This window comes from Salmo salar, chromosome ssa09 (assembly GCF_905237065.1).
Source record: "Salmo salar chromosome ssa09, Ssal_v3.1, whole genome shotgun sequence".
Lineage (NCBI taxonomy): Eukaryota > Metazoa > Chordata > Actinopteri > Salmoniformes > Salmonidae > Salmo > Salmo salar.
This window is the reverse complement of record NC_059450.1, coordinates 18905782-18924488: the sequence shown is the minus strand read 5'-3', so window position 1 is coordinate 18924488 and position 18707 is coordinate 18905782. Positions and strand designations below refer to the sequence as shown.

Below are 18707 nucleotides of genomic sequence, written 5' to 3'. Positions count from 1 at the left end.
TTTAAGTTTAAGTTTCCTTTCATTAAAGGAAATGGAAGGTGATTAATATAAGGATAAATAACAATTGAAAGTATTCATAGGTATTTTCTCTGCAGACTATTGTCAGTAACTCTGGAATAATGACATGCCACCGCTAAAGATCCTGTCCTTGGGATGCAGCTTTTGGTTTCAATGGGATAGAGACTAAGACCCACAGTATTATCACATTGTGTTGTCAGTATACAGTCCTCTCATTACCCCCACACTGATCGGGTGTTGCTGGTGCGCAGGCAACAATGAAGACTCTCCTTGACAATATCTAAAAGGTCAGTACTGGAAAAATCAACTAAGTATTACTTCTTCAATTTCCCATGACAATGATTATACAGATTTATGGAGGAAAATCCTGTCTCCGTTTAGTATGACTGTCAGTAAAGAACAAAACACAGGATTGAAGAACTAAATCAAAGTGGCCAGAGCTGTGCACATACACGTGATGTGGAGGAAACACAAGAAAGAAATCCACAAGAGTCACAAAAAAGGGTTCCGTTTAATCTATGCATAATTTTAATAAAAGACCTAACTCAAGATTGTCACATCTCCACAGCACGCACACACAAGAACACTCAGAAAGCGCAAACAAAACACACACAAAAAAAACACATACAAATAAATTGCCTCGAGTTCTACAATGTCAATTCTGCATAAGATTGCCCCTAATCTATAAACCACTAACACAGAAGCAATTGATTACTATAAAATATACCTTTCTTATTAAAAAATTATATTACATTCTAATGGCACTTCTAAAAAATCTATTAAAAAGATTTCCATTGACATTTAGTAGCATCTTTCATTTTACAAATCAAAATTCAGACAGTCAAATGTTGCACAAGAAACAATTCAATAAATATTTCTCATGAATATCCACAATTTCACAGTCTTAACCTGCCAAAGACAAAATTCCAGTATTAAATGTAACCTAATACTCAGTTTTAGACCGTAAAATCCTATAGCATGAATTAGGAAAACGTAACCCCACGATCAGGAGCACCGGCATGAGTTTTCAAACATAAATTAAATCTATATCTGTGTTTCACATTAAACATGACATCATATGGAACACAATTAGGTTAATTCCTAAACATGGACTTGGCTTAGAGCCAAACAAAACAAATAACTGCGTACAGTTTGCTTAACATTACATTGAATTCCAGATTAAAAACTTTTACAAAGATTTCAATTAATTTGACAGTTGCGAACTCCAATTCTGAAACTCATCTCTAAAAGCAGCAGAAACAATGGGCTTTGTTGACGTTTTGATACTATGAAAAAAATATATATAATAATTAACAGAAGTTTGTATGGTCATCACAGCAGTCTGTAGCAAACTCGCAGTGTACAAAAAGGGCAACTCCAGGTGCAACACTTGTGTCTGCAAGGCACATTCTGTGATGATCCTGGAGATATAAATAATGACTGAGAAACCAGCAAGAGAAGATTTTACATAGTTTTCTAACCCTGCACAGCTGCATGAGAAAAACAATAAATCATTGTTTCAACTGCATCATGTAAAAAAATTCCTTTCAAAATACACGAATGAATCTACATTCCTGTGTTTTGATTGAAATACCACTCATTGTTAACACTACATGACATTTCTGAAAACACACAGCTTCATGAAATATTGGGAAACACATTCCAGTGGGAGGATGATGAAATAGGCATAACTAGATGTTAATAAATACTACCTACATACTACTTTTCCTATTATAAAATTCAGATTAATCAGTGTTGCAATACCTTATCTCAAACAGGTTCTTGAAACACCAATGGAGTCGCTGTGGTATCCTCTCCACATAAAAGAACAATGAAGCACTTATCTAATGCATGCTGGGAATTGAGGGCTGTTCTTTGATGCCTCCAGACAATGCACCTGTTTACTGTCTCCCAGGTCTCTCGTTGCTAAATGCATTTCTCACATTCCAATGGCTCCATTCAATACGAAAAGTGCAAAGAGAGACTCATGCTGCCTTTTTCCCAACAGCGAAAGCAGAGATGCAAAATTATCCCTTGAGAACTACCTGGGACAGGAGAACAATGCTCGTATTGTAGGATTTCTATAGATATTCTATACCATAATCAGTGTGTTTGGGCTTGTGAACAACTGCTTCCTCTGCTGGAACAGCAGTCATAGCAATATTATTCCCTTTTCTGATATGTAGTGAAGAGATGGCCTATGAGACCTTAAATATGAAAAGGAAACCAAATTCACTGGAGTGAGACAGGAAAAGGAAGCCCAAACCAAGGGGGAGGGAAGACATGAAACTCTTCCCTAAGAGATTGAAGCCTTTGTAAGACACCTTGCTTTCTCAACTCTACATGTGTTCTTGTAATAAAGAGAAACGACACTGATAAATAGAATATATATTTACATTAAATATACAAATAGTAAGAAATAGCAGCCTAGACAATATCAGTGTTGAAACTATATGCATGCTCAAAACAAGTGCTTCGCTACGGGTGGTGAGACAAATCTTGAATACTTAATTTAAGAATTCTGTTTAAGATACATTAATTAACAGACCAATTCATTACAGTAACTGGATTTACAGAAAGTAATAAAAACAGCCCCAATACCAAGGCAAGACATCAAAAGTCTTTCAAGCTTAGAGAAATGAGCTCATCTTAACAGATCACACCTAAACTAAACCCTGAACCAAGTTAAACTAATAAATAATTCTGATCAAGTCTTCTCAGGACAGATTAAACAAATTTCTTGGACTTTTAGTGCTACTCACCTTGTAGGAATCCATATGTATAGCATCAAAATGAACCCAACTACAATGAAATCCTTCCAACACATAACAGGCTCATAAAGTACATATTCTGTCCAAGGACTCTGTCAAGCTAAGTTTCACCAAAGGTTTCACTCAAACATTATCAGTAGTACTTCAACATTAACAGAAAAATAGATAGGACAGTATAAGTGTAAATGCAAGGGGCGAAATAAACTGATGAAGTTCTGATGAACGAACAGCGTGGCAACAAGATATCCACAGTACACCATCTCCTCAGAGAAGCACTGAGGCACACAGAGTATATACTTACCACCTCACCTACTCTCTGCCCTGTCTATCGGGGCATGTCTCCAGCATTATTACATGGACAGCAATGGAATATTCACGTGGTTACCCTTTCTTCTACAGTGCCGAAATACAGAAAATTAACCCAGAAATTGAACTTACTAAATAGAAGTCAACAACTGTTAATCAATAAAAGAGATTGATTTATGGCACATTTATTACATTGTTCTAAATACACTGATTAGTCAACTGGAATACTATCACAGAGTGACCAAGTTATTTCCTGGTATTCATGCACTGTAAACGGAAAGTGCTAACCACGTTTTTGAAGGCCCACAGATTAGTTGTATTGATGGCAAGAGGTCCCATGCTTGCCTGAGAACAAGAGGAGTGTCAAGAAGTTCAGTAGGCACCAGTGATACAGGCATTCTTTCACTTCATAGTGAAACTGTTTTGCATCATACTAGAGTGGAAAGATGATAGTACAATTCACTTCTAAATGTTCATTCAGCAGCCTGATTCTAAGCCAGCTGTGATGAACATTGAAAGGCCAGTGCAGCAAAAAAAGTAATTCCTTCAGGACAAGCTCCATTTTACTATGATATTAAAAACCCTTGCCACTCATCTTTCTTTTAGTCCTCTATTCTAGGTAACATTATTTATGTGGTCTGCTTCATTCCTACCATAAAGAAAATGTAAATACTAGCTACCCCCCCCCCCAAAAAAAAAGAATTCCAGTATTCCAACTTCAAATATTGTTTCAGTGCCTTTTGATATTTGTTCCTGTAGACTGTAGCATGTAGACTAATAAATAAGGTTGTATTTAAAAAAGAAAATATACTGCTACTCTTGGACGGTTTTTGTTTCTCCTTCCCCATGTGCACTACTCAGACGTTGTTCATCCATTCAGGATATTGTGCTATAATTTCCTTGCACATAAGGTATGTACATAGATATGTTTCTTTTAGCAGAATACTCTTCATCCAGCTCAGCAGTTTTGCAGTACCAATACAGAAATAGACAAGTGCAACTGATTTGTCCACCTTTAACATACAGAATATCCAGCTTGAGTTGAAAAGCATGTTAGTTTTGTGCAACTAAATCATATAGGCCAATGACAAAGCCCGAACATCTTTCCAGTGAAATCCAGTTTTGTGCATTCTGAAGTTGCTACAATTTAACTTAAGAAATGCCAGAGTAGAATTCCAAAAGGATGTCATTATTAATTTGTGAATATGTATAACTAGATAAGTATACGCAGTAGTACTCAGGGAGTGATAAAACCTTACTCTGTCTTATTTCATGGCACTGGTGAGAGGGGTTTATCCAATGGCGAGGGTCTTGACAAGGCCACAGTGGAACTTCCGGATGTGGCGGTACAGGTCCCCAGACTGGGTGAAGCGCCGCTCACACCACTTGCAGGCATGAGGCTTCTCACGTGTGTGAACCACGGCATGCCGGCTCAAGTTATGAGAGTACTGGAAGCTCTTGCCGCACTGGCCACAGGTGTACGGCTTCTCGCCAGAGTGTGTGCGCTCATGCCGCTTCAGGGTGTACATGCAGGAGAAGGTCTTGCCACACTGTGAGCAGGTGGGAACAGAGCCGTCGGGGGAGAGCTTGGAGCGAGCCCCGTCCTTCTCGCGGAAGTGCGAGCTGAGGTGCAGTTGGAGCACATGGGGACTGGGGAACACTTTGCTGCAGAGTGGGCACACACACACCTGTTGCCCCGGGGGCAGGAGCACCCCACTGGAAGTGGAGATGTCCGAGGAGGCCGGGTCATCCTCCTCCTCGCTGTCCCCCAGCAGCCTCCCCCTCCTTTCCTCGCCCTCTCTGCCTCTCGTGCTCTCCCTTCCCCCACAGCTCTCCCCCTCCTCCATCAGGTCTTCCTCCTGGGAGAGCAGGGCCGCCGTGGAGCCGTTGTTGCCTGGGAAGAGGGCAGTGAACCCTGTCACCACTGAGCTCCTGGCACTATTCCCAAAGCGCTGGCTCTCCGGGCTCATCGACTCACTGTCCTCCTGCTCTGACAGCAAGTCGTGTTCGTCTTTAACAAGTGGCTCAGTGCCCTGCTGCTGGCTGTCGAGGGCCAGCTGTCCTGAGACGTAGGAGGGGTGTAAGGGATCTCTGCTAGACAGTGGCTTGAAAGACAAATCCAGAGCGCAGTCCATGTCATCTGAAGCCCGGGACCTCTGGGACAACAATACTGTGGAACTACTGACATCAGCTTTTGTTTTTCCAGCTGTTTGGACGCAGGGCTCGGCCTCTGCTGACACATAATTGACACCTACAAGGTCCGGGGACCTGCCAGGGTGACCATTTGCCTTCTGCCTGCTCTGTGCAGACCTATCACAATCTGTGACAGCCAGCCTGACTTTGCTGTTGTCCATGTCAAACTCCTCTCCCGGGGGGGCTCTCTGGTGCGGCTGCTGTGTCCGTGTCTGTCGCCGGCCTGGCCCTGGCTGCTTGCTGTGCAGCTCGCTTTCTGAGGAGTTCTCCTGTGTTATCCCCTCAGTAACCTTCTCATCCAGGGTGGATAGTTCCTTATCTTTCAGCTTGCTTTTGCACACTTTCACTATATCATACATGTGAAGGTAACTGGCCGCAGCCAGGACATCCTCCACTGGCAGAGTGTTGAATTCCAGCTTCCCCTCATACATAAACTCAAGGAGCAGACTGAAAGCCGGGGCTGTCACAATGTCACTGCTCAGATGCACAACGTCCCTTTTGTCTGGCTGGTCCCTGTAGAAGAGATGGAAGTACATGCTGCATGAGGCCAACACGGCTCTGTGTGCTTTGAATCGCGCCTCCCCAACAAGAACAGTGCAGTCACAGAGGAAACCTTGGTGACGCTGCTGACTCAGGCACTGCAGCAACTGATGGCTATGGTCTGGGAACTCCATTCTTCCTTCATAACCTGATGAAAAACAGGAAAAACTGGATATTGAATAAACGAAATGCAGCCATTTAGAGGGTGCCACAGAGAGTTAACAACTCATCTGGTGTTTGAGGCAACTACAAACAAAAGTATCCCAACCCCAAAGGAAATGTACAGGAAAAATAATAAAACTTGCAGAAAATGACAAAGTAGTCTATCACTGCAAAGCAAACATTGGCAATCAAAACGGGAGACTTCCACATACAGTTGTCAACAACAAAAAGTTAAACTCGGACTTAATTTCGTCATTACAATATGGTAAATATCCTTTTCATATCGACTTCTTTACGCATTAATATGCCCTGCTTAATCAATGTAACATTTGTATATTATTCAGATTTCTTGACTACAACTTGCGGTGTCTGTTTATCAGTGTTATCCAGTAACTAAACGTCTCCTACCTTTCTCTCCAGTAACCAACAGCAGTCCGATTAGTTGATCATTAGTTTTTGCGCTTCCCATGAAAATGCGGACAGGACGGACCAGGCACAGTCGCACACACAGACCAAAACTCTGTCTATTCGGCTGTTCGTGTTTACTGAACAATCATGAGGAACCGTTCAATTTACCTAGAACGCAAAAAATAGACGGACAAACACTCAGGCTTGTGAATACCAGCACTCGCCCATCGGGCAAGGTTAAGAAAAAAGCTCGGGGGAGTGAGTAAACTGGTGCTCTGTTCGCTAAATACACTGCAAGCTGTGGAGTCAGCTACTCTGACATCACCGCAATGGAAACGCTACCTCCAGCGGTGCTCCCCTTACCATATGTTAGCCTACTCCGAATCGAGCTACGTACAAAAAAGAAACTTGTTTAAGAGGTTGCATCAGTCCCAGCACTAAAATATTAAACTTTTTCCGACAATTCGTCTATTATTCAAGTAACAAAAAACACTTGACAACAGTCAATGTGGTTAACTTTATAATGCGTCGTTGTTCAATTTACGCACTGGTCAACCAGACTTTATATACAAAAAAAAAACCTTTATTGGTTTAACAACATTTAAAGTAAATAAAATAGCAATAGACCAGACGAAAAGCACAAACATCAATGTCCATATCATACTTTTAATTAGGCCTAACATATAATAAACCCGACCATACAACCATTTGCTTTACGCGCACTAGTTTGGCCTGTTTTAACGTAAGGAAAACTACAAGCAGGCAAGAACGCAGGAAGATAAGCCTACATGGTCGTAATGCATGGCATGAAGCCTTTAACAGCAAATGAACTCAGCAACTGTCGCTGACCAAGCCAACAGCGCAGTGTATTATAACTTTCGGTTTCAACATTTTCATTGTCAAACCGCAATACTTACAGATATTTGCCAAGTCACCGTATTTTTCTAAATGTTCCGACGTCCTTTCATGATGTTAGGCCAGATGTTCGCAGCTTCTCCTGTCGTTTCTTTAGCTCAGTTCGACCCAGGCAGGCAAGCTGCGCTCAGTGCTGTGTGTCAAGCAGGTTGTTAATGGACCAGTCTCGCGATAACGCCGACCACAATACGTTCTGTACTACTGCATGAACTCGCACAGAGGCAGCAAGTAGCAATGTTCCTTGATAACACAATTTGACCTAAATCCATCTCCCTTTTCTGGAATATGTCCACCTGGGAATTGATTTATGCTTTGAAAGACTTATGTGCTTAATATGTGCCAACGTTATTGAGAAATGTCTTTCTTGTCTTTAATGTAGGTCTATATGGAAGAGACAGTTATGCTCCGGTTCTATATATTTGAATCTGAGAAGGAGTCAGAACAATACATTTGATAGGCTATTCCAACAGATATGTATTTTATCTTGTTGGTACAATTTATATTGAATGGGATGGAATTCCCTGGCCCCAGAATACATCTAACCATGAAGCTATTGCAACTTGCCATAACCCCAACTCTCTGTCACATCTATAAGAACATATACACTTCGATCTTTTCTTTTGGACTGATGGAACCTGTTCAATTAACATGTTTATTTCTCAATGAGGAGTTGATCACAAGCAGTGCTGTAGTGGTAGAAGTGAGTATACTCTACTTTGGCAAAACATTTCCCAACGACCCACCCAGTGAAGGAAACGACCCCCATAGAAAAATTTGATGACAAACACTCTGAATGACCTAAAATGATCAATCTCATATGGGTCTCTCTCAGTCAGGACAGCCCAAGCTGTACTGTGTAAGTAGGCCTGCTATTGAAATAGATTAATGAGACTGTCAACTGCATCAGAAATTCACAGGTTTCAGATTTTTCCAAACATTTTCTGCTTTTTAATAGAAAAACAACAAACTTGGGTGTCCTAAATCCATAACAATGCTTAAACCACATCAGGAGACCACTTTTGAGGTCTGAGAAAAATCTAAGAAATGTAAAACAATTTGTGTAGTTACCCTTTAATTCAACCGTGCAGGCACCTAGCACTGTTGTTTGGTTAGTGATGTTTCTATAGCATACATGAAATGGTGTTTGCAAACAAATGGCCACTGGATTGATGCAAATAATCATATCATTCTGCCAGGTAGGCATAGGCTGCTTTGTAGCTAGTTAACATTTAATTGAGAAGTTTTTTTGGGGAAAGCCTTTCCATCTACCAGTTAGGCCTATGATTAGATTTGCTATATTTTTTCTGTTCCTTCATTGTTTGAAACCTGGAAGTTTTACTTTATATTATGAGGCATGTCTTACCTTGCTTCAAAGTAGCCTATAGGCCAAATCCCACCACAGAATGTGGAGGCAAATATTTTATAAAGACTTCCTCATATGCACTCTCCTGTTCTCTGTAGATCTCCCCTCTTTCAACATTTCATACACAGCGTATACCTCCACTACACTACTTTGACACATATCATAAGGAGTAAGAAGTGAGTATATTCAATGCCCACAAACAAAGTGGGCATACAGCATATACCTGCCTATACCCTCCTCTACACCACTGATCATAAGGATTGTTTATTGTGAGAAATTAACATCAAAATACAGATTTTGCTCATTTTCACTGATCTAAAAGGGATATTTTGAGATTTTGACAATGAGGCCCTTCATCTACTTCACCAGAGTCAGATGAACTTTTATGTTATGTCTCTTCTTGAAGTTTGAAGGAATTTGTAACTAGCGCTAGCACAATTGCTAACTAGCGTTAGCGCAATGACTGGAAGTGATAGACTAACACTATCACTTCCAGTCATTGTACTAACACTAGTTAGCATCGGTTCGTGGAACTACCTCTAACTTCCTTCATACTGGACACAGAGACAAAAAAAAATGGTATCCCATAGTATCCCTTTAATGGATTTCTAATTCCATGTTTTCAAAATACATATGTTGAGGTAAAGACGTTTCTCATTCGTTGAACATTTCAATTGCTGTAGTTTATAAAGCACAGCACAGATAGGGGCTTCAAGTGCAGCTGCTCATCTTGTGGCCCCTCCCTACCCACCCTGCAACTGCTTCAGTCATCTGCCCTATGTTCCAGCTGTTGTGTGTTTTGAAGGGGCGTTTGCGGCTACTCTCTGCCCCTTGACACAGTGGGGAATGAGTAATGTGACGAGAAATGTCAGGCACTGGTCAAAAGAGGCCATGGTTAAAGATTCTTATCCAGTTTCTGCTTTATTCCATTTTAGTCTACCATTGACATTACATCTATAATCACTTTGGCATCTTGTTCCAACCCTTGTCCACATGAACCTAAGCAAAGCGTAAAAGAACAGAAGGTATATTTCTTTGTGTTCTCTCTTCCTGTAGGTTGATATTGATTTTAGTAGTAAAAATATCCATGATCTATTAAAGGCGAGAGAGAGAGAGAGAGAGAGAGAGAGAGAGAGAGAGAGAGAGAGAGAGAACGAGCACTTTCTGGAGGTTAATTCCTCCTCTCTGCAATCATCAATGGCATTCTCCCCCAGAATCACTCCTCACTCAGACAGACAAAGACCCTGCATTCCTCTGCAGCCAGCTCAGCCAGGCACAGTTGAACCATATCATTAATTTGGACCAATGGGCTCATCAGGGGGCTGGATGTAAATGACCACTGTTTACTTGAGGGATTTATACATTTTAAGCATGCTGCCTAATTGTCACTATTTATATCAAACCATTTGTTCTACTGGTTTCCCCCCTAATGTATTGAATTGAATCTTGAATAATAATAAAAAAGCAACTGTGGTTTTGTTTTGTTTTATCATGAATGGTATTGTATTGGTATTGGTTGACACTGCAGAGTTAACTGTATGAAAATCAAACTCTCTCTTGATCTGAGCCTTTGCTTTGACATAGAAGCTGCACGCTTCGATGCTCCTATATATCCTATACATATTTAGCAGCAGGACATCAGGTGTGTCTTCTTTTACATTATCTCAAATACTGAATGCAGTATTCAAGTTTTTCTAAACCATATCATTTGGCACCAAACAGATTTAATGCTAAGCAAAGTATGTGAGTAAATAGCTATACAGAAACATAAATAGCTTATGTCAGATGGCAGCTACACTGTCTGCGTAGCGTTTTCTCTTTGTTTTTGAACAGATAGAAAGAGGAAAAGAGAGACAGACGGTGAGGAAGCAGGATTTATGCTTGTCTGGTAGAGCAAACTAAACATTGTCCTTTGACCTTATGAAAGAGAGATCAGTAACATGTCATGGTAGGATACTCCACTACACTACTCTCCACTAGGGCAAAGTTTCAATCCAGGGAGGACGAAGTCATCACTGAAAAACAACAACAGGAGGTTACTGGTTACAGTCGGTCAGCCCTGCTTCTATGAGGTTATTGCCTACAAATGGTCAGCCCTGTTTCAAGTTGTGAATATCTCATTTACAGTACAAGTGACAATGAGGGGAAATGGCACAGAACTGGAGGGGGAGGCAGGGGGTCAATAAATGCTTCATCAAAGGGAGAGGGTTGCCAGTAGCCCCATCCTCCTCCACCCGCCTGCCGTTGAGATATTACTCAATAATTACGCAACCTTTCAACAAGTCTCTGTCAAAACAAGTGTGTTGTTAGAGGCAGCACATTAATATGTCTAATGCTAAACATAGGACTGGTAGTATCATATGCGGCAATACATTAATATGAACCTTTGTTCATATAGTAAGAAACACATGGTGCAAATACAATATACATTCTCATTGGATCAGAACGTTATAATATTTGACCAGATAGGCTGTCTGTTGGTTATCATTTTCTAATTAGTTATGATTAGTTAAATAAAGGTTAAATAAAACTAAATAAATGATGTAGACTACAAGCATTCTGTGGACTAGGCTATACAATATCCAGTATCAGCTGATCAAATTGATGACAACACTGTCAAAAGTGACGACAGAAGAAATTATGTGAAAGTGAAGTAAAACAATATACGTTTTAGAATGGGATGCCTCTGATGTCTCAACCTATATACAAATATATATTATCTCCAAATATAGAGAAAAAAAGCATATATTCAGAATATTTTAGAGTACCCTATGTTAATGTTGGCCTGTGCGCCTCTGAGTAGCCACTTCTGTGGATCGCAGACGGGAAGATCGGCGCTAGGACCTGGGGGATAAGTATGCCACAGAAGCATTGCAGACAGAACGTTTGGGAGGTGTAGTGGAAGAAAGGCGAGAAAAACGGAGTAAATGAGAGCACGTTTTGTCCAGATTATTGAAGGATTTATCAACTAAGTAAATCACCGAAACAGCTCATTATAATGCAACGGACACACTATTGAAATCCTGTCCAGGTAAATGCCTACATTTTGTTTCTCGTGTTGACTGTGAGGTCGACTGCTACTAGAGGGTAGGTCCCATTGTATTACATAGGATGATGCGGTTACTCTCACTCACGCTGCCCTGCTAGGCCCCATATCCAGTCTAAAATCGTTAAATGTGCGCCTAAATTGAAGTCCATTCCTGAAAACAGTTTATTTCCGGGTGCAGTTATTTTTGCAGGTGAAGTTATTTAAGTGTTTAAACTTTAACCTTAGTAGAGGTTGTGCCTCAAATAATACTAAAATGTTTATTTTTTATTTTTAACATTGTAATTTATTGAGAGCTTTTTGAACAGGACGCTTATGTCAGCCTTTGAGACAGGCTACAAGGCAGGCCGGACATGTTTGTGACGTTTTTACTGCACGTTAATTTCATACAAGTCACCTACTACAGGAACTATCAGTTTTCTAAATTAACTTTATGGACATTTTAAATTACTATACAACGGGTCTTAAAAACAAACGTTGATGTTGTTGTGTTTGTGGCCACCCAGTCATTAATTTCTCTGAACGTTCGTCAAGACAGTTTATTTTGTTTTCTAATCTGTTCGTCTGTATGTCACACGAGATGACATATTTTACTGGCTTCATTCCAAGTTCCACGCTATTTTAAATGTGGAGTATCTTAAGGCAGTCAGCCACTTTGTTGCATTGTTACAATGTAGCGATGCCTGAAACGGTACACAACTTGATCCAAAGCACAGCAGCAGCTTGTGACATTGGTCTGAGGCTGGTGAAGTGATGTTGTTACTGTTTGACCCTGTCCTTCCTGGGAGATGCTGCCCCCCCCCCCCAGGATCGTTGCCTGGCCCTCAATGCACATCATATGACTGTACTTCTCTCCACAGTCTCTCTTTGTCACAGTCACAACACTGCTTCCGTCCATGTGGCTGCAAGCAAGTTGTTTACATTCTGAACTTCAAGCCCTCAAATCAGCACCAACAGCATATAATGGGATTGGGGGATTCCATGTGCAGATACAAGATGCTGATGAAGTGTAACCAATTGTTCGATTTTTGCAGAGGAGACGGGTGAATGTTAAGAGTTGCTGCCTTTCAGATTCAGAACATTTTGGTTATTGAACTACACTAAGTGAATTGGATTTACACCTGGTAATGGAATTACAGTAACGGAATTACATAATGGGTCCCTGATATGTACTACATAGAAATGCATAATTATAGATATGAATGTCATTCTCCTAATGTTTCACAATTTTGGACTTACAGTGAAACAGAGTTCAGTGGAGTTTGGTAAAGTATGGTATATTGTACTCTACACTACTGTACTATATTTTTCTCAACTTTATTGTACTGTATTATATTGTGCTCTTCTCACGGTACTGTATTGTCCTGTATACTTTACTGTGCTGAGCTATCCAAACTTGTGAAACATACATCTGATAGGATCAAATTTGGTCCAGACCTGTCTTTCTGGACGTTAACATCAAGGCCTGGGTGGACTGACCAAATTTCTACTACTTTTCAATGCCCATTCACTGTAAGATGCAAATAAACAAAGTCAAAGATGGCTGCACCCATTGCCTGAAAAATATGAACTTAGTTTGGCCACTTTTCAGCATATTACATATCTTCAATTAACTTGTTACAGTGTATACAAGACCCAGAGCACCTGACTTGACAAGTCGTTTACTGACAAATCACAAAACATTTTATTTGCCATCACCTCACAGATCATCACACCAGATACTAGCCTACTGCCTAGCCTACTGCTTAGCCTAACTGTAGTGCGAAAGCTAAACACTGATGAAACCATTTTAGGGGTGGATGGGGTTCATTCAACAGGACAATAACCCAACACACCTCCAGGCTGTGTAAGGGCTATTTGACCAAGAAGGAGAGTGATGGAGTACTGCATCAGATGACCTGGCCTCCACAATCACCCGACCTCAACCCAATTGAGATGGTTTGGGATGAGTTGGGCTGCAGAGTAAAGGAAAAGCAGCCAACAAGTGCTCATCATATGTGGGACCTCCTTCAAGACTGTTGGAATAGCATTCATCATGAAGCTGGTTGAGAGAATGCCAAGCGTGTGCAAGCTGTCATCAATGCAAAGGGTGGCTACTTTGAAGAATCTCAAATATATTTTGATTTGTTTAACACTTTTTTTCTCCTTTCTTTTTGGTTACTACGTGATTTCCATATGTGTTATTTCATAGTTTTGATGTCTTCGCTATTATTCTACAATGTAGAAAATAGTAAAACATTTAGAAAAACCCTGAAATGAGTAGGTGTGTCAACTTTTGACTGGTGTTTTATACATTTATTATGGGCAGTTTGTATTGTTTGAGAGTTGAAGCATATCTGAAACGTAAATCTGGGTTCTCTGGCTGCTGATGTTTTAGGTTTAACAAATGCCTTAGTTCTTTTCTGATGTTTTAATGTTCATTGTCAAACAATTGTATTTATTTTAGTCGTGCTTTTTCTTACTACCCTTTTGGAAGATGATAACAGCCATATTAACATAATTTGTGTTACTTGCAAATTGATTAATACATTTGAGTGATTTGTAATTTAATTCTGCCGATTTTGAGCGCTTGAATGAAATTTCCCGCTCTCTGGAGCCCATCTGTATTTTTGATTCAGTTTATACAGCTTACTGGGCTCTCTCTCTCCGGGTTGTCCAATCATTTTCAGAAACACATTTATTTGGTTATGGTCTGAAAGAGGAGTTTGCTTCCTGACAGTGACTGCATTGATGGAGGAGGGGTCCATGAGAGTGATTGCATAATCAACTACACTAGACCCAAGAGCTGAAGAATATGTGAACCTCCCCAAAGAGTCCCCTCTGATCCTTCCATGTATTAGCTCTCTACCACATTTGTTGATGGGACAGTGAAGGTTGCTACTTTGTATAATGGTTGGTGGTTTGTACGGAGTGGTTTGGCCCAACACATGGTTGTTGCCCTGTGGGTCTATACAGTCAGGCTCGGACCTAGTCCTAGTGTTCCAGTCGCCACACAGCAGCACATTTCCCTGCACCTGGAAATGGCTGTTTTCTGCTTGAAGGACATTAAAGAATTCCTAATTGAAATATAGTGATTCTGCTGGAGTAGTGTAAATAGCACAGTGATACAGTTGCGGACAAATACATTGGCACCCTTGAACTTTTCTTAAATAATTCTATTTTTTTTCTAAAATAGGTTTTGTTCTCCGCATCTTGTTGTTGGATTGTCAAAATTGCAGAAGCAATTTTATTTTTGTAAACTTAAGTTTACAATTTTTATTTGGGAAAGTAAGGGCAAACGGCAAGGACAAAACTATTGGCTCCCTGGAGCTAATACTGGTTGCACAGGCTTTTTTGGTTTCCAATTTGGTAACAGAATTTATGAGTTTTACTCACTTACAAATATGGTATCAGTAAAATCAAAATAACTAACTGGTAGGTCTACCATTACTTGTTACTTCTGCAAACTTTCATTATTCTCCCTCATGAGGGAGCGAAATTAGAAAATATCTTAAAGACATGTTGGGTTTTTGGTAACAGAATAACAAGCCACAATTTCTCCAACAGTAAATATAAGTGTGGCCAGGGGTCTTAACATCAACATTTGTGTTTTGATGTGTTAAGACTTTTCCTGGTAGATATTTTCTAAAACACCTTTTACATCTGTTAATACAGAAATCAAAGCGTTTACCTATGCCTAATATTTAAGATGGGTAAATGTTAGAAAAATGTGTATCTACAGTGCATTCGGAAAGTATTCAGACCCCTTCCCTTTTTACGTTATTATAAAAAATAATTCTCATCAATCTACATGCAATACCTCATAATGACAAAGCGAAAACAGGTTTTTAGACATTTTTCCACATTTTATTAAAAACTTAAACGAGATATCTTATTCAGAGCCTTTGCTATGAGACTTGAAATTGAGCTCAGGCCCATCCTGTTTCAATTATCATCCTTGAGATGTTTCTACAACTTGATTGGAGTCCACCTGTGGTAAATTCAATTGATTGGACATGATTTGGAAAGGCACACACCTGTCTATATATGGTCCCACAGTTGACATTGGATGGGAGAGCAAAAACCAAGCCATGAGGCAAAGATCTGGGTGAGGGTAGAAAAAACATTCTGCAACATTGAAGGTCCCCAAGAACACAGTAGCTTCCATCATTCTTAAATGGAAGAAGTTTGGAACCACCAAGACTTTTCCTAGAGCTGGCTGCCCGGGCAAACTGAGCAATCGGGGGAGAAGGGCCTTGGTCAGGGAGGTGACCAAGAACCTGATGGTCACTCTGGAGCTCTGTCAGAGTTCCTCTGTGGAGATCGGAGAACCTTGCAGAAAGGACAACCATCTCTGCAGCACTCCACCAATCAAGCCATTATGGTTGAGTGGCCAGATGGAAGCCCCCCCTCTGTAAAAGGAACTTGACAGCCTGCTTTGAGTTTGCCAAAAGGCACCTAAAGGACTCTCAAAGATTCACAAGATTCTCTGGTCTGATGAAACCAAGATTGAACTCTTTGGCCTGAATGCCAAGCGTCACGTCTGGAGGAATCCTAGCACCGTCGTGGTGGCAGCGTTATGCAGTAGGGATGTTTTTCAGCAGCAGGGACTGGGCTACTCGTCAGGATTGAAAGATAAACGGAACAAAGTACAGAGAGATCCTTGATAAACTGCTCCAAAGCGCTCAGGACTTTGGCGAAGGTTCACCTTCCAACAGGACAACAACCCTAAGCACACAGCCAAGACAACGCAGGAGTGGCTTCGGGACAATTTTCAATGTACTTGAGTGGCCCAGCCACCGCACGGACTTGAACCCGATCGAACATCTCTGGAGAGACCTGAAAAATAGCTGTGCAGCGACGCTCTCCATCCAACCTGACAGAGCTTGAGAGAATCTACCGAGAATAATGGGAGAATCTCCCCAAATACAGGTGTGCAAAGCTTGTAGGGTCATACCCAAGAAGACTCGAGGCTTCAAAGTACTGCGTAAAGGGTCTGAATACTTATGTAAATGTTATTTCCTTTTTTTTTTTTAAATATACATTTGCACACATTTCTGAACCTGTTTTTGCTTTGTAATTATGGGGTATTGTATGTAGATTGGGGGGGGGGATATTTAATCAATTTTAGAATAATCCTGTAATGTATCAAAATGTGGAAGAAGTCAAGGGGTCTGAATACTTTCCAAATGCACTGTATACCTTCATTTCCCAAAACTCTTAGCTTTCATTTTATACCCAATTTGATATGCTTCTGTGAACTTCATGTTGTTGCTCATTGGGTCCTTTTCGATGGAAAGGCCCTACTGCTTTAGTGTTTCCCCATATTAAAAGTGAATGTTATGGTTTTCTGGGTACCTGTGTTTTTGGTTGGATAGGTTTCTCAATTTCTTTCCTAGGTTTTTGCACGCTACAGCAAACCATTTCTCATTGCTGTAAATGTTCTTAGGTTTTCTCCTTGAAATCTTTTCAATTTGATATGTTAAGCTGTTATGTCAAATATACTGTTCAGGCTTTCTAACTGCTACTGCTAGGTGAATACCTTCACTATTGCAGGGAAACATTTTGTCTAGGAAATTTTTGGGGACATTTTCTTGGATTGGATATCTTCCTTCCATCTATAGCATTTCTTAATAGCAGCCAGTGTATTGGGCTTTGATGCCTCATGATTGACTATTGCTCTGTTCAAGTAGGCTGTGATTTTGCTGTGATCTGATAGGGGTGTCAGTGGACCGACTGAACCCGCTGAGAGACTCTGGGTTGAGGTCTGATAAAGTAGCCTGTAGTACTGCTGCCAAGGGATGAGCTGTAGGTGTACCTACCATAGGAGTCCCCTCAAATAATAGCTTTCACTATGTACATAGCCAGCGTGCGACAGAGCTGCAGGAGTTGTGACCAATTGTGGGGGGGTTATGTTGTGTCTAGGGGGGCGTATGGAGAATGGAATGCTCTCCCCTTCAGGTAGGTGTTTGTCCCCCTGTGTGCTGAGGGTGTCAGTTTTTCTTATCCAGTTCTGGCTTTTAGGTCACCACAGACTACAAGTCCCTGGGCCTGGAAATGGTTGAGCTCCCCCTCTGGAATGGAGAAATGGCTTCATTGAAGTATGGGGATTCTATAGGGGGAATATAGGTAGCAAACAGGAGGACATTTTTCTCTGTTGAGATCATTTCCTTATTTATTTCTAGCCAGATGTAAAATGCTCCTGTTTTTGATTTAATTTAATAGTGTGTTAGGTCTCTCTTTCTGGCTCTCTCTGGCTCTGTGTGTGGCTTCCCTGCTGCATGACACTGATTTGCATTGAATGGGGTGGCCCCTGGAGCGAGAGCCAGAATGATGAATGATTGAAAGGCAAGCAGAGAGGGAGAGAGTGAGCGCGCAAGGCAGGCAGGCGGGGCCCACTGGACCATGTGACCTGCTGTCAGGGTACTGGGTTCATTCAGTGGCTGCAGTGGTGGCTGAGTCCTGGCGGTGTCCCAGCTTTTCCACAGGCCACAGTAGCGACGGCTGAGAGTGCAGAGGCTTGGTCTGGGTTTGTGATCACAGTTTGAAATGATCTCAATGTGGTCTACTCTGCTCCAGTGGACAGGCCTGCTCTCAGTCAGTTTCCCTCAGAGCTTTGTCTCTACCACCGCCAGAGAGGACTGGAGCACAATGTGCTACTGCAATAATTGAATACATTTGATTCCAACACTGTAGTGTTTCCAATGAATATTGCTTCACTCATAACGATTTGTAAACAATTCAATGGATGTTAAAGGGACCGATCAGGCTGACTTATTGGGGGATGTGCAGTATTAGGCCCAGGGCTCCTTCAGATGGGACTAACTCCCAGCCTGTCAATATCCACTCTGCTTCCTGTTGTTGTCCTCAGCACCCAGTGATGAGGTCACGTTAACCGGCCTCTTTTGTGATGATAGCCTGATGGCGCTCTGGAGGATAAGTAGATTTCAGTGGATGGTATGAGATAGTCATCTACTGTGGCTCCCTCAACGGGGCTGGCTATCCA

General features: G+C 41.1%; 2 protein-coding genes across 5 annotated transcripts in view; one reads left to right on the top strand and one right to left on the bottom strand.

Annotated features, from left to right (window-relative positions):
- Positions 1 to 523: 523 nt before the first annotated feature.
- On the bottom strand, positions 524 to 7498 carry LOC106610857 (zinc finger and BTB domain-containing protein 18.2). 2 transcript variants are annotated; one of them, XM_014210492.2, is made up of 3 exons: positions 7316 to 7467; positions 6399 to 6566; positions 524 to 5976 (listed from the first exon to the last, which is right to left on the bottom strand). In XM_014210492.2, the coding sequence occupies exons 2-3, from the start codon at positions 6457 to 6459 to the stop codon at positions 4388 to 4390; spliced, it is 1650 nt and encodes a 549-aa protein (XP_014065967.1). In that variant the 5' UTR covers positions 6460 to 6566; positions 7316 to 7467; the 3' UTR covers positions 524 to 4387. The 2 variants fall into 2 exon arrangements, with proteins under 2 accessions (XP_014065967.1, XP_014065968.1); XM_014210493.2 differs by lacking the exon at positions 6399 to 6566 and having other exon boundaries at positions 7316 to 7498.
- Positions 7499 to 11466: 3968 nt separating this feature from the next.
- The window catches only part of LOC106610858 (RAC-alpha serine/threonine-protein kinase), a 42550-nt gene continuing 35309 nt past the window's right edge, over positions 11467 to 18707 (top strand). For all 3 annotated transcript variants that reach the window (XM_014210496.2, XM_014210495.2, XM_014210494.2), the window contains exon 1: positions 11467 to 11707. The gene's annotated coding sequence lies outside the window, so the exon portion shown is untranslated. The remainder of the gene's footprint in view (positions 11708 to 18707) is intronic.

Bases quoted from the DNA above. Each gene is read 5' to 3' on its own strand.
- LOC106610857 (XM_014210492.2), bottom strand. From the start codon at position 6,459: ATGGGAAGCGCAAAAACTAATGATCAACTAATCGGACTGCTGTTGGTT. The intron at 5,977-6,398 runs GTAGGAGACGTT...GTTTTTCATCAG, and splicing joins GTTGGTTACTGGAGAGAAAG to GTTATGAAGGAAGAATGGAG.